The 23,603-nt window shown below is 45.2% G+C and overlaps 1 protein-coding gene across 5 annotated transcripts in view; it reads right to left on the bottom strand.

The window, feature by feature from the left end:
* Positions 1 to 23,603, bottom strand: part of LOC141917766 (importin-11-like) — a 167,007-nt gene that overhangs the window by 78,808 nt on the left and 64,596 nt on the right. For all 5 annotated transcript variants that reach the window (XM_074811212.1, XM_074811216.1, XM_074811214.1 and 2 more), the window contains exons 18-23: positions 16,804 to 16,837; positions 16,582 to 16,622; positions 14,204 to 14,320; positions 12,707 to 12,820; positions 2,709 to 2,824; positions 1,043 to 1,119 (exon numbers count right to left, since the gene is read on the bottom strand). In XM_074811212.1, the coding sequence (XP_074667313.1) occupies positions 1,043 to 1,119; positions 2,709 to 2,824; positions 12,707 to 12,820; positions 14,204 to 14,320; positions 16,582 to 16,622; positions 16,804 to 16,837 (499 nt within the window). The remainder of the gene's footprint in view (positions 1 to 1,042; positions 1,120 to 2,708; positions 2,825 to 12,706; positions 12,821 to 14,203; positions 14,321 to 16,581; positions 16,623 to 16,803; positions 16,838 to 23,603) is intronic.

The following is a 23,603-nucleotide window of genomic DNA, read 5'->3' as shown; positions in this document are numbered from 1 at the left end:
CCAGATACGTGCGATGATGACCCAAACCTAGCCGGTGCTGGAGTCCAACAGTCAAACATACTGCTCTGTCCTGAACATCCATCTTGACAGATGGGAGCCAAGTCACTGAACATCTGGAGGAGTGAAGAAAGCTTACGGAATGAATAAATGAGTGTTATGTGGGACCTGGGTGTGACGTAAATGGTATGGAATAAGGGGTGGAGACTGTACTGGGTCTGGCTGAGCCGGAATTGGTTTTCCCCTGTAGCAGCCCCCATGGTGCTGTGTTTGATGTTGGGAGCTGGCAGGGTGTTGATAGCACCCTGGTGGTGTGGCTACTGCTGAGTGGTGCTTACACAGCACCAAGGCTCTTTCCGACATTTCCCCCCCTCCCACAGTGGGACGGGGTGGGCAAGGTCTTGGGAGGGGACACAGCCAGGACAGCTGACCCCAACTGACCAAAGGGATATTCCAGACCATCTGACGTCTGCTCAGTATAAAGCTGGGAGAAAGGAGGAAGGGGGGGGGTCACCCTTGGTCCTCCGAGGCAACCCCTCCGCGTATGGGAGCCCTGCTTCCTGAGAAGGCCCGACATCGCCTGTTCATGGGAAGTAGAGAATAAATCTGTTTGCTTTTTTTGCTTCCGCGCGCGGACCTTTGCTTCGCTTTGCTTATATTAAAACTGCTTTTGTTTTACCCACAAGGGTTGGGGTTTTTTTTTTTTCCTATCTTATTTTTCTTTCCCCTCTTTGCCCTGTTGAGAAAAAAAGGGGAAGGGGGGGAAGTGATAGAGCGACTTGGTGGGTACCTGGCATTTAGCCAAGGTCAAACCACCACAATAGTAAAGTCAAAGAAAGACCTGTTCTTCATTTCTGAATAGTTACAATTTTGCTAGCCCCTCAGTTCTTGCAGCCACAGCAACATTACTTAATGCATGAATACCACTGGCAGTAAAAAAAAAAAAGACAACCCACAAAAAAAAACCAAAACAACAAAACACTACAAAAAAACCCCACAAAACAGAACAGAAAAACCCAAGAAATTTTCTGAGTAAAAGACTCACCAAGAAGGGCAGACATGTTGTGAAATATTCTCAGAAGCTCAGGTGTAAGACATGGACTATTCTCCAATGTCACTAACCTAAGAATAGATTAAAAGAAATATTTTAGATGACCTATGAATAGCATTGAGCAATCAATTTTGACAGATGAAAAACATTGTAACTTATAGTAACCACCTATATGATCGTTCAACAATGTGAAAATATGCTTCAAGGAATTGTTACAAGTGCAGTATTAGTCTTTACAATGCACCCATCAATATAGGCATGGTTCTTGCTAAGGTAGGAAAAGAAAGAAAAGCATGCTACTGTTTTTTTAAAGACAACATAACCTCAAAAATGCAGCTTTAAGAATGCTTAAGAACCCAAACTTGGGGATCCCAGGCAGAACTCAGAGAAGATGGGTAGAGAGAAATATTAATGATTTAAGGACAATGCGTGTAGTGCTCTACACCTCTAAGGAGCAGCTGTGGTGGCAACCAGCTCAAACCTTTATGTGTTTGGGGTTTTTTTCTTTTCCTGAAATGATGCATTGATTATCATACAGAAAAGAATGCAAACAATGCTGAGCATATAGTCATCAACTTAAAATTCCTGAGGTTTGAAAACAGTAACTATAAAAGAAATTCATACTTAAAACCACAGCAAGACATTCCAGTTTCTTCCTAGATCTCAGGTGTAGGATTACTGTATTTAAATAACATTTCTGATTATGTAAAGTATCTTAGCTGGCCTCCTGCTCTTGGTTCAGGAAGCAGAGTCCCAGCCATGTCTGCCAGCCCCATCTGGATTTCTCTGATGCTCTAGGACATCTTAAAATATCATATATACATTCTTCTGCATAGGCATCAGTATAACCACTTCATGATCAGTATTATTAAGAAAATATAAAAGTTCTGAACTGATACATTAAAAAAGGCCCATCTTAAATCTTGCACTTCGAAATTGCTCCCCCACCACCAACAGCATTATAAAAACTTAGTTTTGCTATACACAAAACAGATCACTTTTAGGTTAAGTATTTGTAATTCAAATACAAATCTACAATTTGGATCAAAGGAATCCCTCGCTATTTCAAGACAAACTCAATATAGTCCTTTTCTGCAGGAACAAAGTGTGTTGAATTCAGTCCAGGTAATGGTTTCCTCCTTTTAGAGTGTCAGCTGCACCAGAAACAAACAAATTAGCCTCATGGCAAACCAATCACAGTGACACTTGTTTTATGTTCAGTCACCAGATAGCTTGAGACTTGGAAGATAACTTCTCCTTCATTTTATCCTTGTAAACTCACCATCTCTTCCAGCGACCAGCTCTGAGAATCATTGGGTTAATATGCTCCCAGAGTCAAGCACATCAAACTGTTAGATTAGTATGCACATTATAGTGAGTCTACTTTTTGTCTTGCTGTTCATTATCACAACAGAACTGTATCTTGCTATCAACTGCTTGAAAATAGATTATCTACTCAGTTATTTTTAATTGTGTTTCTTTTATTAACTTCCTAACCTCACCTCTTCTGAGAAAAGGTATGATATAGATGATGTCAAGGTAAGGTAACAGGAACATATAAATCCTTAATACAGTCAAAGCTTTTGTTAAATCTTTTTTTCCTTCCAAGGATACAAAAATAAAATTTTTAAAATTAGAATTTGATAAAGACCATTCTTACCACAACTCTAAACCATCTTCCAGAAGATAGACATGTGGAGGCTGAGAAACATCCGTACTTAGTTGAATAACTGGAAGTAGAAAAGGATAGAGATTTTTGCTGTCTGCACCCAGTCCCTATAAAAGTAAATAAAAAATGTAAAATACTTCAAAAACCTCAACTCAAACATTTCAAGAACAGCATTGAAAAAGATCTGTGATACTGTTCTATTTGCATATTGCAAACATGCATTCAAGAAATCAAAGATTGAACTTGCAACCATTTCATACAAAAGAAAAATATTAAGCTTGATAATCCTGAGCTTTCTCAACAAGTCTTGAAAAAATTACATAAGTTTTTGGAGAACAAGCAGCTTATCAATGGTCTGCAAGAAAAAAAAATTGTAAACAATACACATTCCTAAACACATTCATTGGTCATTCTCTTTCTGGGAAAGGTCACAGCTTTAACAAATAGTAAATGATGAATAAAATCTGTTAAAGATCAAGAAAAGAATTACTCTTTAGATCTTACCACATCCTAAATCTTTTGACTTGTTCTAAGAATCAGAAAAAGGGTTTGTTTTCATTCCTAAACAAAGAATCACAGACTGATGACAGTGATTAAGTGATCCATGAGTAATACACAAAGATGTCTTCCCAAGAACACAAAGTACAAAAAATTTTCAACAATCAATTAATAAAAATCCCTACTTTTTAAAAGTAAGCTAGAGATAACTATTGTCAAAACTAATCATAAATTAAAACTAATCTTACAAAGATCAGAATTGTTGAATTGGAAACTACTGCCTGTTTTGTAATAAAGAGAACTGAGGATAGTTGAATGCTGCTTTTGCATAATTACTATATTTAGAAACTGGTAAATTTAGAATTGTTATGTTTCTCAGTTAAAGCTTCTTTGTGGAATAGTTTATTTATTTAAACAAACTTGTCTTAGAAGAAGAAGGATCTTCCATACATTTGTCTAATCTCTTCGAGTCCACCTATCCTTTTGGCCTCCACCATAGCCAGTATCAAGAAATTCCACAATGCATGTATTGTGAAAGTATATTTTGTCTTTGTTTAAACTAGCACTACTTTTAAAAAGAACCCTAAATTTTCCTTTAGTTGTAATGTGTAGTCATTCCCTTTCCACTTTCTCTCCACTGTTAATGTTTTCATAGACCTCTATAATAATATGCTTTATCCAGAAAGTCATGCCTTTCTGCAAGTTCAAGACTACTTCATATTCAGTCTGTTCCTGTATGGACACTGCCCTACATCCTAGGAGCCTTTGTCTCAATCTTTGCTAGTTCTATTACATCTTTTTTGAGATGTAGCAGGGGTTGGAGAAGGTGAGATGGCATAATGCCCATATTAAAGAAGTGCTTAATAGCACAGATTCTACAGGCAATATAACTATATATTGTTTTATTCTTCAATCTTTCTTCAGTAACCTACTACGTTTTATTTGCATTTTAACTGCCAATAGCACAGATATTTCTAGATATTTCAAGTTCAAGGATTAAGTTATACCAAGACTTTTTCCTTCACTGATAAGAAATTCAGTTAATTTTAACTGTTATCTCCGGATAAAGCAAGCAGCCTATAATTTCTTTAGGCTTTCAAAATTCTCTGCCAAGGTACTTACAGTAAGCCTCTAGAGGAATTAGGGAATTTATTTGCACATGTATAGAAAAGCAGAGAGGAGAGGCAAATTATCATCAAGAATCAAAACCATCCAAGAGATCAAAACTTATTTACCTGACTACAGATTACTAGCAACTTCCATTTAGCTACTGAAGTGCTAAGGCTTGGACAACAGGCCCAAGCCAGAGTTGACCTATAGATGAATCCTGTATATTTTATAACTGATAACCATTGTGCTAGTGGGCACTGTACTAAGTTATAACAACCCACCTATGCGGATGTAAAAAGTGCTAAAGCATTGAAATACTGCAGCCTGAACAACAGGCCCCAAGCTGAAGCTGCTAACTTAGCATGTAGTCATTAGTAAAATATGTAAACTCGCTAGTGAAAGACAAAATATAATCAGTAGTGAGGAGAGAATGTATCCAACTTTCCTTTCGCAGCCTTCTTCAAGGCTGAGAACCCAAGTGTTTGGCCTTGTTGGAAACTCCCTTGGTTCCCCCCCCGAGCCCTGGCCAGGCTTTGGGTGGAATCCAACAGGAGAATTATCCTGGTTTAGCCAGGATAGGGTTAAGTTTCCCCTGCAGTGGGGGGGAGCTCTAGCGGGGTTATTCAGATACCATGCTGATGTCACGTCCGGGGGCCAGAGCGCGGGAAGAATCGGTGAGTGCATGGGTTGGCGCAGCCGGTTCTCTCACTGCTGTATCGGTACATACCTTGCTCTGTCCATTGTTATTACTGTTACTGTTATTGTTATTGTTTGTTGGGTTGCTGTTGCACTGTTGTATTAAACCTCTCCTTATCTCAGCCCCGGGGTTTGTATTTCACTCCCTTTGTGGGGGAGGGGCAGCGGCCGCGTGGTCTCAGACCCCGGCAGGGACTAAACCACCACAACTTTTGGGGCCCAACGTGGGGCTGGAGAGGGCTGAGATAAGGACAAAAGGAGAAGGTGTGTTAGAGCAATCTGTTAGGTGTAATTCTTCTGGTTTTATTTGTATTTGTTTGATAAGAAACGTTTGCAATGCTGGCCAACTTGCTTGTGTGGTGGGGCTGGATTAATCCTCATCTCCACTGTGTGCTCCTAGTACTGGTGTTTGTTGTCGGTGGAAAATGTGTCAAGGGTTTTATTTTGCTGTACTGGCTACTGTCTGCTTATAATGGGCTCGTTTCGCTGCTTGTGGGGGTGAACCGGTACCTGTTTGCTGCCTGGTCTTTTGTTAGGGGTCTCACCCCCTCTGTGGGTGAGCCAGGGGAAGAGATCCTCTCGGTTTTTGAGAGTTTCAGCTATCCCTGGAGCACCCAGGCCAGTGTGCTTGCGGCTCTGTGCTTTCTGAATGTCTGCCAGATCTTGTTTTGGGCCATGCGGTACTTCTCCAACAACAGCACCACCCGGAAACCTGCCCCGGGGGCAGATAGCTATAAATGGCAAGGTGTGTGGGAGAAGATGGGCAAGTGCCTGAGTCAGTGGTCACCCCCAACGTTCTGGGATTTCACTCCCGAACAAGTGCAGAGTCCTGATAAACTGGTGGAGGGTTTGGAAAAGGTGTGCTGCCAATCTGACAAACCCCGGGAGACACAAATCCTTGCGATGTGCTGGGGCCTTGCCCATGCTTACCGTGTCATCTTTAACGCTGTTCACTGCCCTCAAGGGGGAGAAAGGGCTGCAGGGTCTGAGAGTGAACTTACTGGTACAGCAGCTGGGCCAGGGGGACAGGCAGTGCCAGTACCAGTCGCCTCCACCAGCACAGCAGCTGAGCCACAGGGACAAGCAGTACCAATATCAGTCGCCCCGATACGGAAAACCAAATATACCAAAAAATCCCCTCGCAATGTACAGGGTGGTGATGAACCAGGCCCATCACGAGAGCAGGAGGAAGAGCCGGAGGTAACCATCCGATCTCTATCCCTGAGTGAGTTGTGAGATATGCGGAAGGATTTCGGCCGCCTTCCAGGCGAGCAAATTTGCACCTGGCTGCTCCGATACTGGGATAGTGGAGCTGCTGGTTTGGAATTGGAGGGGAGAGAGGCCAAGCAGCTGGGACCTTTAGCCAAGCAGGCTGGTATTGACAAGGCAATAGGGAAACAGGCTCAAACCCTCAGCCTTTGGAGGCGACTCCTGCTCGCTGTGAGGGAGAGGTACCCCTACAAGGATGATGCTCTATGTCGGTTAGGCAAGTGGACCGACATGGAGAAAGGCATTCAGAACCTCAGGGAATTGGCTGTGTTTGACATGGTCTATGGTGATCTGAATGATGAGCAGTCACCAATGGATCCACATCAGGCCCCTTGCACACAGCTGATGTGGCAGAAGTTCCTGCAAAGTGGACCAGAGGCACATTCCAAAGCATTAGCAGTAGCATCCTGGTGGCGAGACACTCAGACAGTGGACGAAGTGATTGGCCAGCTCCGGCAATATGAGGGAAATCTCCCTTCCTCCCAACATGCTTTGGTTTCAGCTGTAGAGGAACTGTCTCAGAGGCTCCAGAAAGTGGAAGAGGACATGTCCTACATTCCACCTGCACGGGCCGATGTCTCAGCCATTAGGAGCAGGCGCTTCCCCACCCAAGAGAAGGGCAGTGAAAGACACACACCACGGGGCACCCTGTGGTTCTTCCTCCGCGACCATGGGGAAAACATGAGGAGGTGGCATGGAGAGCCCACTTCCGCCCTAGCTGCACGAGTACAGCAGCTGAAAGGGAAGACCACCATGTAGGGGAGTCTTCCAAGAGAGACGCAGCTCCAGTGTCCAGTCGGAAATCCCCCAGACAGAATAGAATGGCCAACAGTATGCTTGACCCTCTTGAGGGGACCAGGAAGTCATTCCTGCAGGAGTCACTCTTAGATCAAGTGAGTGATGGTGAGCAGGATTAGAGGGGCCCTGCCTCCAGCCAGGTGGAGGAAAGGGATAATCGGATTTACTGGAAGGTGTGGATCCGATGGCCTGGCACATCAGACCCACAAGAATATAAGGCCTTGGTAGACACTGGCGCACAGTGCACCCTGATGCCATCAAGCCACAGTGGGGTCGAACCCATCTGCATCTCCGGTGTGACAGGGGGGTCCCAACAGCTGACCCTATTAGAAGCTGAAGTAAGCTTAACTGGGAAGGACTGGCATAAGCACCCCATTGTGACTGGCCCAGATGCCCCGTGCATCCTAGGTATAGATTACCTCAGGAGAGGGTACTTTAAAGACCCAAAAGGGTACTGGTGGGCCTTTGGTATAGCTGCCCTGGAGGAGGTGGAGCAATTGTCCACCTTACCCGGCCTCTCAGAGGACCCCTCGGTGGTGGGGTTGCTTAAGGTTGAAGAGCAGCGAGCACCAATTGCCACCAAGACGGTGCACCGGCGGCAGTACCGCACTAACCGAGATTCCCTGGTCCCCATCCATCAGCTGATCCGTCGACTAGAAAGCCAGAAGGTGATCAGCAAGACTCACTCACCTTTCAACAGCCCTATATGGCCAGTGAGAAAACCTAACGGCGAATGGAGACTGACCGTGGACTACCGTGGCCTGAATGAAGTTACGCCAGCGATGAGTGCTGCGGTGCCGGACATGCTAGAGCTCCAGTATGAGCTGGAGTGGAAGGCAGCCAAGTGGTACGCCACGATTGACATCGCTAACGCGTTCTTCTCCATCCCAATAGCACCAGAGTGCAGGCCACAGTTTGCGTTCCCTTGGAGGGGTATCCAGTACACCTGGAATCGATTGCCCCAGGGGTGGAAACACAGCTCCACCATTTGCCATAGACTGGTCCATACTGCACTGGAGAAAGGTGGGGCTCCAGAACACCTGCAGTTCATTGATGATATCATTGTATGGGGGGACACAGCTGAGGAAGTCTTTGAGAAAGGAAAGAAGATAATTGAAATCCTCCTGAAGGCTGGTTTTGCCATCAAGCGACAGAAAGTTAAGGGGCCTGGAAGGGACATTCAGTTCCTAGGAATAAAATGGCAAGATGGGCGTCGCCACATCCCAATGGAGGTGATAAACAAGATAACAGCCATGGCCCCACCAACCGCTAAAAAGGAGACTCAGTCCTTCCTGGGCGCTGTGGGGTTCTGGAGGATGCACATCCCAAACTACAGCCTGATTGTGAGCCCTCTCTACCACGTGACCCACAAGAAGAGCAATTTTAAATGGGGCCCTGAGCAGCAACAAGCCTTTGAACAAATTAAGCAGGAGATTACCCAGGCAGTGGCTCTCGGGCCAGTCCGGGCAGGGCAGGAGATTAAGAACGTGCTCTACACCGCGGCCGGGGAGAATGGCCCTTCCTGGAGCCTTTGGCAGAGAGCAGATGGGGAATCCCGAGGCCGACCTCTAGGCTTTTGGAGCCGGGGATACAAAGGCTCTGAAGCTAACTATACCCTGACTGAGAAGGAGATACTGGCAGCGTACGAAGGAATTCGAGCTGCCTCAGAAGTGGTCGGCACTGAGGCACAGCTCCTCCTGGCACCCCGACTGCCGGTGCTGGGATGGATGTTCAAAGGAAAGGCTCCCTCCACACATCATGCAACAGATGCCACGTGGAGTAAATGGGTTGCGTTGATATCACAACGGGCTCGAATAGGGAACCTCGACCCCCCAGGATTAGTGGAAGTGATCATGAACTGGCCAGAGAGCAAAGATGCTGGGATGTCACCAGAACAAGAGGTGAAACGTGCTGAGGAGGCCCCACCATATAACGAGCTGCTAGAGGAGGAGAAGCGATATGCCCTGTTCACTGATGGGTCTTGTTGCATTGTGGGAAAACATTGACGATGGAAGGCTGCAGTGTGGCATCCCACACGAGAAACCACTGAAGCTGTTGAGGGACAAGGTGAATCGAGCCAGTTCACAGAGGTGAAAGCCATCCAATTGGCTTTGGAGATTGCTGAGCGAGAAAAGTGGCCGAGGCTCTGTCTCTACACTGACTTGTGGGTGGTGGCAAGTGCCCTGTGGATGTGGTAGCACCAATGGAAACAACTGGCAACGCAAGGGCAGACCCATCTGGGCCGCTGAAGTATGGCAGGATATTGCAGCCCGGGTGGAGAACCTCGTTGTGAAGGTGCGCCATGTGGACGCCCATATACCCAAGAGTCGGGCCACTGATGAACTTCAACACAACCAGCAGGCGGACCAAGCTGCTAAGATCGAGGTGGCTCAGGTGGACTTGGACTGGCAGCGTAAAGGTGAACTGTTCATAGCCCGGTGGGCCCATGAGACCTCGGGCCGCCAAGGCAGAGATGCAACATACAGGTGGGCTCGAGATCGAGGGGTGGACCTCACCATTGACACCATCGCAGAGATCATCCACGGATGCGAGACGTGTGCTGCAATCAAACAAGCCAAACGGGTGAAGTCCCAGCGGAATGAAGATCGATGGATGAAATATAAATATGGAGAGGCCTGGCAGATCGACTACATCACACTGCCACAGACCCGCCGAGGCAAGCGCCACGTGCTCACAATGGTGGAAGCAACCACTGGGTGGCTCGAAACTTATCCAGTGTCCCACGCCACCGCCCGAAACACCATCCTGGGCCTTGAAGAGCGAGTCCTGTGGCGACACGGCACCCCAGAGAGGATTGAGTCGGACAATGGGACTCACTTCCGAAACAACCTCATAGATGCCTGGGCAGAAGAACACGGCATCGAGTGGGTCTACCACATCCCCTACCACGCACCAGCCTCCGGGAAGATCGAGCGCTACAATGGACTGTTAAAAACTACCTTGAGAGCAATGGGGGGTGGAACCTTCAAACACTGGGACACACATCTGACAAAGGCCACCTGGTTAGTCAACACGAGAGGATCTGCCAATCGAGCTGGCCCGGCTCAGTCAAAACTTCCACGTGTTGTAGACGGGGATAATGTCCCTGTGGTGCGCATGAGGGATCTGCTGGGAAAAATGGTCTGGGTTAGTCCTGCGCCGGGCAAAGGCAAACCCATCCACGGGATTGTTTTTGCTTAAGGACCTGGGTGCACCTGGTGGGTGATGCAGAAGGATGGAGAGGTCCGATGCGTACCACAAGGGGACTTGATTGTGGGGGAAAACACACCATGAGTTATACTGTGCTTTTGTTAACTTTTCTTTGTTAATGCTAATTGCTAAATGGCAGCTGGATGTGACGCACATGGTATAGAATAAAGGGGTGGATTATGTCCTGGTTTAGCCAGGATAGGGTTAAGTTTCCCCAGCAGTGGGGGGGAGCTCTAGCCGGGTTATTCATATGCCATGCTGACGTCACGTCTGGGCGCCAGAGCGCGGGATGAATCGGTGAGCGCGTGGGTTGGCGCAGCCAGTTCTTTCACTGCTGTATCTGTACATACCTTGCTCTGTTCATTGTTATTACTGTTACTGTTATTGTTGTTGTTTGTTGTGTTGCTGTTGCACTGCTGTATTAAACCTCTCCTTATCTCAGCCCCGGGGCTTTGTATTTCACTCCCTTTGTCGGGGAGGGACAGCGGCCGCGTGGTCTCAGACCCCGACAGGGACTAAACCACCACAAGAATGAAACAAGAAATTTTCCGCTCAAAACAAAGGTGCCAGCTATTCTGGCTTGTCGATCTCTGGTATATAAACCTGGACCCGCTCACAGCGACTTTGGAAGCCTCACCTACGGGTGGATGCACCGCGTAGGATTTCCCACTTGCCGGGACAGGCTCTCCAAATCCTCGCTGTAACCGGGGCTGCCCAGCGCCTGCGGGTCTGGATGATGGTAACGTATGCAAGTGGTGATGGATCTTTCTTAATCACTCTTCTCTCTCTCATGTAGTAATGATTTGATGCATTACCCTGTATTTTCCTGTTTGTTGCTTTAAGTGCACTATTCTGCCTTTTCTTCCTGCATGTTTTCTGTATTACGCTGTTACGTTATTTGGTTATCACCAGTAAGATACGCCTGCTCTTTTCACTCTGGTGTCTGAGTTTCATTGGTATCCTTAATCAGCAAAACAGCTACAATGTTGCTCAACATAACTTTTGGTCCCAGATTTTGCTATATAATATTAAATAGCTATCTAGATTTTTTTGAGTTTTGAGAACTGTAAGACACTAAGCGCACTAAACAAACTTAGCTAAATTAACAACTACAGGCAAATGAAACCTAACGTTAATAAATGCAAGCAATATATTCTTGCAAAGGAAGATTCCTACAACACACAGATTTACAAAAAAAAATCTACAGAAAAAAAATGGTCTGAGAATAACTATGTTCACCTTTATTCTCAGTAGTACTATCACTTTTTTTATTACTGCACTTCAGAGCTGCAGTCACAAACAAAGGTAAGGTGATAGTAGTCCCTGCTCAGATATTTTAATAGTTCTGATCATTCTGTTTTAAAACAGACATTGAAAAAGAGGATATATTCAAGTATAGTTAAAAAGAAAATTATGAGCACAGATGAATACTCAAAAGAAAAAAATATCGAGGACAAATACAAATAATGGGATGTGATACAAATCTATTATGTAACAAAGCAGGCAGCTCAGAGCTGCTCTTATCTCTGTTTCATATGACATATGAACAAAGGAAAAGATAACATCATAAAAGCTGGGAAATTTAAGAAGGGATAAAATAAAATATTTTTTCCCCATATGCTAAATAAACATGTTGCAGAAGTCATTACAAAAGGACATAATGGGTATTAGAGTTATGCAGTAAAATGGTAATAGAAAAATGGTAACAATAAAAGGGTTGTAATTCTAAACAAACGAGATGACCCACAATTAGTCAATGTCAACAGCACCCCTGAGAGACATTAAACCTAACAGTTCGGATTTAAACAAGAAACATCTGACACTAGTCTGAATTAAAATACAAATTTTAAGAACAGGCAAAGTGAAGCTTGTTATGGTGGCCCATATCTTGACCTATGATTTAAAAAACGGCTCATGTTCACAGAAAGTTTGCAACCAAAATAGAAAACTCCACATCCCTGGGAGCTGAATGGAAAGCGATGGGGAAACAGATGTTTCAATTGCAAGAAGATGATTGTAAGAAAAGACTGACACTCCAAATGCCTGCTGGGAAATAAAAGAAGCCTGAACAAGGTCTTTTATATAGACTATAAAGGCACTAAAGGAGGTTCAATTCCAAGATTAAAAAAACAAAACAAAAATTCTCCAGAACACAAGCAAATCTGCCTAAGGAACTGCTTTTACTGAACAAGCCCCTGAAAACAAAATAGTTCAGTGCTTAACATTAGCCATGTTTACCTCCACTATCAGAGAACCAAGCCTTTATTATAAGACTGAACAGCATTTAGAAATATACCTTAATTTTATACCTTATACCTTAATATACACACACACAGAGAACATGATGGCATGTCTGAGAAAGAACTGAAGGAGATACTGGCAACATTTATGTGATTCCGACACTTTACCTGAACAAGATGGATAAGGGTGGTTAGAATGGCACATCGTAGCATATTGTGCTCCTCACTGTGTTTCCAAAGGAGTGGTAAATACTGAACCAAACATCCTACATATGGTCGTATCTGAAATTCAGAACACAAATTTTTTTCTTAAGGCGTGAAACAATGCCATTAATTTATCACAGACATAATTTCTGAAATATTTAAGAGCTGCTTTTGTCACAGTAAAAATATAGTTTGTTTTAATTTACTCCTCTTTCCTCTTCCTAAAACACCATATTCCTTACTCTGTGACTGAAGCGACTTCTGACTGCACAGGGGTTTGAAAAGAAACTATTACCTATGGTAACATTTGTGCATGACAGTCAGGCTTAAGTAGTAAACAGAACACAAACAATACTTAATTTGATAACTGAAGTAGCTTTCATATTACTATGTTCTTCACTTAGACAGGATTCCCGAATAACTTCATCCTCTTAGACAACCAGAAACAGTCCCAGGATAAAAAAAAAAAAAAAATCAAAAAATAATGCTGAATAACCTCTGAAGTTACACATGCTTTAAGCAGGGGTTGGACTACATAACCTCCAGAGGTTTTTCCTAACCTAAATTTTTTCTATGATGCTCTACAATACTAAAGGGTTAATCTATTTGTCTTCTGAAGTATTTAATTATGAATTAACCTTAACAGACTCATAAAGGCTCTTATTCAACTTGGGTTTTTTATGCTGCTTCTCCAGCTGATCTAAAATGCAGGTAAATCTGTTGTCATGTTGACTTTTCCTACAAGGGACAATTAAGAAATCTAAATTTGGCTCTCAGATGGGATTACTCGTAGAAAGAGGAAAGCTTCAAACCATGCATTACCTCTGTCCACAATAGAGACAAAAGCAGTCAACAATTCATTTTTATTTCTGCAAAAACATCTTCAGTTTCTTTATGTTTAAGCTGGAGAATACACTAAGAAGGAAGTACTGCAAATTGATAACGTGATCTTGAAACTTTGCATGCATTTAAGAATGCTGTATAGGCAATCATGATCCATATCAGTGCCAATGAGAGATTACAAATTTAACTGCACAGTCCCTAGGAACTTAAATCATTTTGATCCCCAAAATGTCTCTTTTAATACGTAAGGTTTAATAAAATACTAGCTCAGATATGAGATAATTAGAATTGAAAGTGGAAATAAAAAAAAATTGCAAGAAGATGCATTAAGATAAGCAGTGAAAGTCATTCTGTACTCTAAAAGGTGAGTCAATACAAAAAATATAATAAATAAAAGAAGTAGTAACTGAACAAGAACATATTACCCATTGATAAATGAGAACTGAAAAGTGAGAATAGAACCAAGTAAAACAAATGATGTGGGCATCTACCATAACAATAACCAGTCTATCAATGACATTTTTCTACTATTTTTGTATAAGCCAAAGACATTAAGAAGTCCTCTATGTTCTTTGTACAAAGCTAACACTGTTTGAAGTCTATAAAAAAAGATAATACCTGCATATTGACTCTTTCAATCACACAAGACAGAATGTGAAGAACATGCATTTTGGTGTCACATTCTGTTACTTCCTGAAGTAGCTGAAAGAGCAGTGTAAACATAGATTCCAGATACTAAAAACAACCAAAAGAAACTACAGATTAGAGCATCAAAAATACAACTGGTGACATGAAATGATGATGTTCCCAACAACACTAAGACATCTATGAACTTTGAAAGACACTTACAAAGCATGCAAAATGTTGCTCTTTCATTTGGAAAAATGCACACTAGCCTAAATAAGATAAAATAATTCAAATACGTTCCTGCATAACAGTTCAAGCACATGATCAATTTGAACATATATATTTTTCATGTTTTGGTAAGTATAAACATGACTTCACAGACAAAATTCTATAAAGCTGAAGGCCATCTCTCCAGAAGAAACACTTTGTTAGGGTCACAGCAAAGGTATGGTCTTCCAGGTTTTGGGTCAGTAGATAAAATTTAGATAATGAACTGAAAAAGACAGCTTAAAAAATTCCAATGTTTACAGTACAGATGCACTCTGCATTTTTGTTTTGTTTGTTCCCAGAGTTGCAATTAACATGGAGGTCATGATCAAACAAGAAAAAAAAGCACCTGCTAAATTTGAGTGATCAATATTTGCTGTATTCATGGCTAACGTTGTTGTTTACTTAATGCCAACAGCAGTCACCACTGTGAAGAACATGAATATAGGAGACCAAGAAAGCCTATGTTTTTAAGGCATTATTTTAACCACATACTTATATTTAATATTTGTGTCAAACAGCAGGTTGGGAAGTACTGTGTGAAACAGGCATATTAGGAAGTAAATCATACTGGTGAGGAGACTTATTTGTTAAAGACAGCATTTGTACTGTCTTAGCATGAAGAAACTTAGCATCTGATAACATTTTCTTTGTAATGAGGTCATGATTATAACAGACATCAGGGAGAAGATAAGCATGGGTGGTTCTGTGGAAATCCCAGATTTATCCCATTAACGCAGCATATGACAACACTTTATGGTTCTGCTCTCAAATGAAAGCAAATCCATCACTTACAAAAAAGTGACCACATGTACTGATCCAAATGTAACTGTGGCAGCTGTCAAATGCGTTCCCTTAATAAGGCATTGGCATTAAGCACACAAATATTCACAGTTTTAGGGCTTGTTACCTGTGTGTTAAGTATCGTGAGTCAGAGAGATGCAGAATTTTCAGGTTGGTTTTAAAAACAGAAAGGCTTTAAAACAACATTTGAATAATATTTTTCTGTGCTGTGGTATTTCACTCCACTATAGTTTCCCTTTTTCAAATTTTTCTCCACAACCATTAATCCTGTAATTATTTTTTTATCATGTAAAATGCTTCATTCCAAGTTCCATGAATACAAGATCTGGCTTTTAAGACATTTGTAATTAAACTGGGAGAGCTGGCAAAACAGTGCTCCAGCCGTCCTGAAGGATAATGCTAACTAACAATGTCATTGTTGAGGGTCAGGTTTCTGGAGTCTCTGGCTTTGATTCTATAATAGTTTTAAACTCAAAGAGAGTAGATTTATATTAGATATAGGGAAGGAATTCTTTACTATAAGGGTGATGAGATACTAGAACAAGTTGCCCAGAGAAGTTGTGGATGTCCCATCCCTGGAAGTGTTCAAGGCCAGGTTGGTTGAGGCTTTGAGCAACATGAAAGATGTGAAAAGTGAAAGATGTCCTGGCCCATGGCAGAGGAGTTGGACTAGATGATCTTTAAAGATCCCTTCCAACTGAAAACATTCCATGATTCCATGAGTCTCTTTAACAAAGTAACAAGCGACAGGACAAGAGGGAATGGCCTCAAGTTGCGCCAGGGAAGGTTTAGACTAAATATTAGGAAGCATTTCTTTACAGAAGGGGTTGTTAGGCATTGGAATGGGCTGCCCAGGGAGGTGGTGGAGTCCCCATCCCTGGAGGGGTTTAAGAGTTGGGTTGACCCAGCACTGAGGGATCTGGTGGAGTTGAGAACGGTCAGTGTGAGGTTAGTGGTTGGACTAGATGATCTTCAAGGTCTTTTCCAACCTAGATGACTCTGTGATTCTGTGAACACACAATGTATATATAGTACTAAGAACAATGATAGGAAGTTGTAATAATCGTAATACTAAAAGGTTTTGAATTGTCTGTCTATATATTGCGCATTAGCAACTTTAATAGCAAAAGTATGAGTCTTTACATGCTTTGGCCTATGAAGACTAAAAAAAATATATATACACACACACACTGATTACTAAATAGTCTGGTTTAAGATGAAATTGGAATTATTTTTTTTCCTGCTTTCCTCTATGGATCTATCTGCTTATCAGAATATGCCCATATAAATGCTCTTACCGGTAAGAACTGGTCAGTTCTGAACTCAAAGTCATCTACAGGTAAACAACCATTAAAAAAAATAATCTGTATTATAGGTGGATATGAGACTCAAATAAGCAAATATTCCATGGATACACAACAATTATAATGTGAAGAATTTGGCAGTAAGTTTAAAATTGTTTATTTTCCAGTAGCTCTGAATTAAGAGCTAATCAAACATCTTTGCTAATAAAAGGATATTTAACTTCAGAGTTGTAGCTGTCTCAATACGGACCTGAAAGACAAAAGCCAAAAAGCATCACACGTGTCCATTAAACACTATTTTGATTATCTACATACCTGAAATTATCAAACCAGTCACTATTTTGGTAAATGAATTATACTGTGTTTTCTGTCTCCCTGAGAAGTGTAGTTAGTTCAACTCAAATATTTCTATTTGCTTTTGTTTTAGTATCCTTTACAGTTTATTTGGCATTGCTAAAGTGATACCACCTGGAGAAAGAATTAAACAAGGAAATATCTAGTCTGTGATAAAAAAATCTTGCAACAAAGGAGTTTAACTTGGAAATATCTCATGGCTTGCTATCACTTAAAAAGCACAGAATAAAATAAACTCAACAAGTTAGCATGTTCTTCCCTGGTAGATGTTCGGAAAGCATTAACTGAAAACAGTCAAAACAATGACATGGAAATCCATCCTGCTTTGCTAAAGCTATCTGAAATCACAGAAATAACTGTTAGACTACCAATTACTAATATTTAACTAATAAACTAGCTAGGTTTGTGTGGTGGTTTAGGACCTGCCGGGGTTCGAGGCCATGCGGCTGCTGCCCCTCCCCCACAAAGGGAGTGAAATACAAAGCCCCGGGGCTGAGATAAGGAGAGGTTTAATACAGCAGTGCAACAGCAACCCAACAAACAGCAACAATAACAGTAATAACAATGAACAGAGCAAGAAATATGTACCAATACAGCAGTGAGAGCAGAGCGATCACATAACACGCGCGTTCACCGACTCTCCCGTGCTCCCGCGCTTGGGCGCCCGGACGTGACGTCCGCATGGTATTAAATAACCCGGCTAGAGCTTCCCCCCCACTGCTGGGGAAACTTAACCCTATCCTGGCTAAACCAGGACATAATCCACCCCTTTATTCTATACCATGTGCGTCACATCCAGCTGCCACTTAGCAATTAGCATTGACAAAGAAAAATTAACAAAAGCACAGTATAACTCACGGTGTGTTTTCCCCCACAATCAAGTCCCCTTGTGGTACGCATCGGACCTCTCCATCCTTCTGCATCACCCACCAGGTGCACCCAGGTCCTTGAGCAAAAAAATCCCGTGGATGGGTTTGCCTTTGCCCGGCGCAGGACTAACCCAGGCCATTTTTCCCAGCAGGTCCCTCATGCGCACCACAGGGACTCTATCCCCGTCCACAACACGTGGAAGTTTTGACTGAGCCGGGCCAGCTCGATTGGCAGATCCTCTTGTGTTCACTAACCAAGTGGCCTTTGTCAGATGTGTGTCCCAGTGTTTGAAGGTTCCACCCCCCATTGCTCTCAAGGTAGTTTTTAACAGTCCATTGTAGCGCTCGATCTTCCCGGAGGCTGGTGCGTGGTAGGGGATGTGGTAGACCCACTCGATGCCGTGTTCTTCTGCCCAGGCATCTATGAGGTTGTTTCGGAAGTGAGTCCCATTGTCCGACTCAATCCTCTCTGGGGTGCCGTGTCGCCACAGGACTCGCTCTTCAAGGCCCAGGATGGTGTTTCGGGCGGTGGCGTGGGACACTGGATAAGTTTCGAGCCACCCAGTGGTTGCTTCCACCATTGTGAGCACGTGGCGCTTGCCTCGGCGGGTCTGTGGCAGTGTGATGTAGTCGATCTGCCAGGCCTCTCCATATTTATATTTCATCCATCGATCTTCATTCCGCTGGGACTTCACCCGTTTGGCTTGTTTGATTGCAGCACACGTCTCGCATCCGTGGATGATCTCTGCGATGGTGTCAATGGTGAGGTCCACCCCTCGATCTCGAGCCCACCTGTATGTTGCATCTCTGCCTTGGCGGCCCGAGGTCTCATGGGCCCACCGGGCTATGAACAGTTCACCTTTACGCTGCCAGTCCAAGTCCACCTGAGCCACCTCGATCTTAGCAGCTTGGTCCGCCTGCTGGTTGTGTTGAAGTTCATCAGTGGCCCGACTCTTGGGTATATGGGCGTCCACATGGCGCACCTTCACAACGAGGTTCTCCACCCGGGCTGCAATATCCTGCCATACTTCAGCGGCCCAGATGGGTCTGCCCTTGCGTTGCCAGTTGTTTCCATTGGTGCTACCACATCCACAGGGCACTTGCCACCACCCACAAGTCAGTGTAGAGACAGAGCCTCGGCCACTTTTCTCGCTCAGCAATCTCCAAAGCCAATTGGATGGCTTTCACCTCTGTGAACTGGCTCGATTCACCTTGTCCCTCAACAGCTTCAGTGGTTTCTCGTGTGGGATGCCACACTGCAGCCTTCCATCGTCAATGTTTTCCCACAATGCAACAAGACCCATCAGTGAACAGGGCATATCGCTTCTCCTCCTCTAGCAGCTCGTTATATGGTGGGGCCTCCTCAGCACGTTTCACCTCTTGTTCTGGTGACATCCCAGCATCTTTGCTCTCTGGCCAGTTCATGATCACTTCCACTAATCCTGGGGGGTCGAGGTTCCCTATTCGAGCCCGTTGTGATATCAACGCAACCCATTTACTCCACGTGGCATCTGTTGCATGATGTGTGGAGGGAGCCTTTCCTTTGAACATCCATCCCAGCACCGGCAGTCGGGGTGCCAGGAGGAGCTGTGCCTCAGTGCCGACCACTTCTGAGGCAGCTCGAATTCCTTCGTACGCTGCCAGTATCTCCTTCTCAGTCAGGGTATAGTTAGCTTCAGAGCCTTTGTATCCCCGGCTCCAAAAGCCTAGAGGTCGGCCTCGGGATTCCCCATCTGCTCTCTGCCAAAGGCTCCAGGAAGGGCCATTCTCCCCGGCCGCGGTGTAGAGCACGTTCTTAATCTCCTGCCCTGCCCGGACTGGCCCGAGAGCCACTGCCTGGGTAATCTCCTGCTTAATTTGTTCAAAGGCTTGTTGCTGCTCAGGGCCCCATTTAAAATTGCTCTTCTTGTGGGTCACGTGGTAGAGAGGGCTCACAATCAGGCTGTAGTTTGGGATGTGCATCCTCCAGAACCCCACAGCGCCCAGGAAGGACTGAGTCTCCTTTTTAGCGGTTGGTGGGGCCATGGCTGTTATCTTGTTTATCACCTCCATTGGGATGTGGCGACGCCCATCTTGCCATTTTATTCCTAGGAACTGAATGTCCCTTCCAGGCCCCTTAACTTTCTGTCGCTTGATGGCAAAACCAGCCTTCAGGAGGATTTCAATTATCTTCTTTCCTTTCTCAAAGACTTCCTCAGCTGTGTCCCCCCATACAATGATATCATCAATGAACTGCAGGTGTTCTGGAGCCCCACCTTTCTCCAGTGCAGTATGGACCAGTCTATGGCAAATGGTGGAGCTGTGTTTCCACCCCTGGGGCAATCGATTCCAGGTGTACTGGATACCCCTCCAAGGGAACGCAAACTGTGGCCTGCACTCTGGTGCTATTGGGATGGAGAAGAACGCGTTAGCGATGTCAATCGTGGCGTACCACTTGGCTGCCTTCCACTCCAGCTCATACTGGAGCTCTAGCATGTCCGGCACCGCAGCACTCATCGCTGGCGTAACTTCATTCAGGCCACGGTAGTCCACGGTCAGTCTCCATTCGCCGTTAGGTTTTCTCACTGGCCATATAGGGCTGTTGAAAGGTGAGTGAGTCTTGCTGATCACCTTCTGGCTTTCTAGTCGACGGATCAGCTGATGGATGGGGACCAGGGAATCTCGGTTAGTGCGGTACTGCCGCCGGTGCACCGTCTTGGTGGCAATTGGTGCTCGCTGCTCTTCAACCTTAAGCAACCCCACCACCGAGGGGTCCTCTGAGAGGCCGGGTAAGGTGGACAATTGCTCCACCTCCTCCAGGGCAGCTATACCAAAGGCCCACCAGTACCCTTTTGGGTCTTTAAAGTACCCTCTCCTGAGGTAATCTATACCTAGGATGCACGGGGCATCTGGGCCAGTCACAATGGGGTGCTTATGCCAGTCCTTCCCAGTTAAGCTTACTTCAGCTTCTAATAGGGTCAGCTGTTGGGACCCCCCTGTCACACCGGAGATGCAGATGGGTTCGACCCCACTGTGGCTTGATGGCATCAGGGTGCACTGTGCGCCAGTGTCTACCAAGGCCTTATATTCTTGTGGGTCTGATGTGCCAGGCCATCGGATCCACACCTTCCAGTAAATCCGATTATCCCTTTCCTCCACCTGGCTGGAGGCAGGGCCCCTCTAATCCTGCTCACCATCACTCACTTGATCTAAGAGTGACTCCTGCAGGAATGACTTCCTGGTCCCCTCAAGAGGGTCAAGCATACTGTTGGCCATTCTATTCTGTCTGGGGGATTTCCGACTGGACACTGGAGCTGCGTCTCTCTTGGAAGACTCCCCTACATGGTGGTCTTCCCTTTCAGCTGCTGTACTCGTGCAGCTAGGGCGGAAGTGGGCTCTCCATGCCACCTCCTCATGTTTTCCCCATGGTCGCGGAGGAAGAACCACAGGGTGCCCCGTGGTGTGTGTCTTTCACTGCCCTTCTCTTGGGTGGGGAAGCGCCTGCTCCTAATGGCTGAGACATCGGCCCGTGCAGGTGGAATGTAGGACATGTCCTCTTCCACTTTCTGGAGCCTCTGAGACAGTTCCTCTACAGCTGAAACCAAAGCATGTTGGGAGGAAGGGAGATTTCCCTCATATTGCCGGAGCTGGCCAATCACTTCGTCCACTGTCTGAGTGTCTCGCCACCAGGATGCTACTGCTAACGCTTTGGAATGTGCCTCTGGTCCACTTTGCAGGAACTTCTGCCACATCAGCTGTGTGCAAGGGGCCTGATGTGGATCCATTGGTGACTGCTCATCATTCAGATCACCATAGACCATGTCAAACACAGCCATTTCCCTGAGGTTCTGAATGCCTTTCTCCATGTCGGTCCACTTGCCTAACCGACATAGAGCATCATCCTTGTAGGGGTACCTCTCCCTCACAGCGAGCAGGAGTCGCCTCCAAAGGCTGAGGGTTTGAGCCTGTTTCCCTATTGCCTTGTCAATACCAGCCTGCTTGGCTAAAGGTCCCAGCTGCTTGGCCTCTCTCCCCTCCAATTCCAAACCAGCAGCTCCACTATCCCAGTATCGGAGCAGCCAGGTGCAAATTTGCTCGCCTGGAAGGCGGCCGAAATCCTTCCGCATATCTCACAACTCACTCAGGGATAGAGATCGGATGGTTACCTCCGGCTCTTCCTCCTGCTCTCGTGATGGGCCTGGTTCATCACCACCCTGTACATTGCGAGGGGATTTTTTGGTATATTTGGTTTTCCGTATCGGGGCGACTGATATTGGTACTGCTTGTCCCTGTGGCTCAGCTGCTGTGCTGGTGGAGGCGACTGGTACTGGCACTGCCTGTCCCCCTGGCCCAGCTGCTGTACCAGTAAGTTCACTCTCAGACCCTGCAGCCCTTTCTCCCCCTTGAGGGCAGTGAACAGCGTTAAAGATGACACGGTAAGCATGGGCAAGGCCCCAGCACATCGCAAGGATTTGTGTCTCCCGGGGTTTGTCAGATTGGCAGCACACCTTTTCCAAACCCTCCACCAGTTTATCAGGACTCTGCACTTGTTCGGGAGTGAAATCCCAGAACGTTGGGGGTGACCACTGACTCAGGCACTTGCCCATCTTCTCCCACACACCTTGCCATTTATAGCTATCTGCCCCCGGGGCAGGTTTCCGGGTGGTGCTGTTGTTGGAGAAGTACCGCATGGCCCAAAACAAGATCTGGCAGACATTCAGAAAGCACAGAGCCGCAAGCACACTGGCCTGGGTGCTCCAGGGATAGCTGAAACTCTCAAAAACCGAGAGGATCTCTTCCCCTGGCTCACCCACAGAGGGGGTGAGACCCCTAACAAAAGCCCAGGCAGCAAACAGGTACCGGTTCACCCCCACAAGCAGTGACACAAACCTATTATAAGCAGTCTGCAGCCAGTAGAGCAAAACAAGACCCTTGACACATTTTCCACCGAGAACAAACCCCAGCACTGGGAACGCACAGTGGATATAAGGATTAATCCAGCCCCACCACAGAAGCGAATTGGCCGGCACTGCAAACGTTCCTTATCAAACAGTACAAAAAAACCCCAGAAAAACTGCACCTAACACACCTTCTCCTTTTGTCCTTATCTCAGCCCTCTCGTGCCCCACGTTGGGCCCCAAAAGTTGTGGTGGTTTAGGCCCTGCCGGGTCTGAGACCACGCGGCCACTGCCCCTCCCTCACAAAGGGAATGAAATACAAAGCCCGGGGCTGAGATAAGGAGAGGTTTAATACAACAGTGCAACAGCAACCCAACAAACAACAACAACAACAATAACAGTAACAACAATGAACAGAGCAAGATATCTACTTATACAGCAGGGAGAGCAGAGAGATCGCATAACACATGCGTTCCCCGACTCTCCCGCGCTTGGGCGCCAGGAGGTGACGTCAGCATGGTATTGAATAACCCGGCTAGAGCTTCCCCCCACTGCTGGGGAAACTTAACCCTGTCCTAGCTAAACCAGGACAGTTTGTTTTATTTGTTGAGTAGCTGCTAGGTCAGTTTGATTAAAAATAAAAACCAAAAAAAACAACTGCAAAAACAAGCTTCTCAACTTCACCTGCTGGCAAACTGAAATTATAGCTTAAAACCACAGAATAATCATCAACCAGCTCAGCAACCAATGCCATTTATCATATCCTGCCAGCAGATAACTACATTGATGCTTAAATAGTATTGTATACTGCAGATACTAGTAACAGAACAACTTCATTTTATTTGCACAAAGCGTTCATTTGGTTATAAATTATTTATCTCAAGATGCTTCACAACTCTTACAAAAAAGAGAGAAT

This window comes from Strix aluco, chromosome W (genome assembly GCF_031877795.1).
Source record: "Strix aluco isolate bStrAlu1 chromosome W, bStrAlu1.hap1, whole genome shotgun sequence".
Taxonomy (NCBI): Eukaryota; Metazoa; Chordata; class Aves; order Strigiformes; family Strigidae; genus Strix; species Strix aluco.
This window is presented reverse-complemented; position numbering and strand designations above follow the sequence as displayed.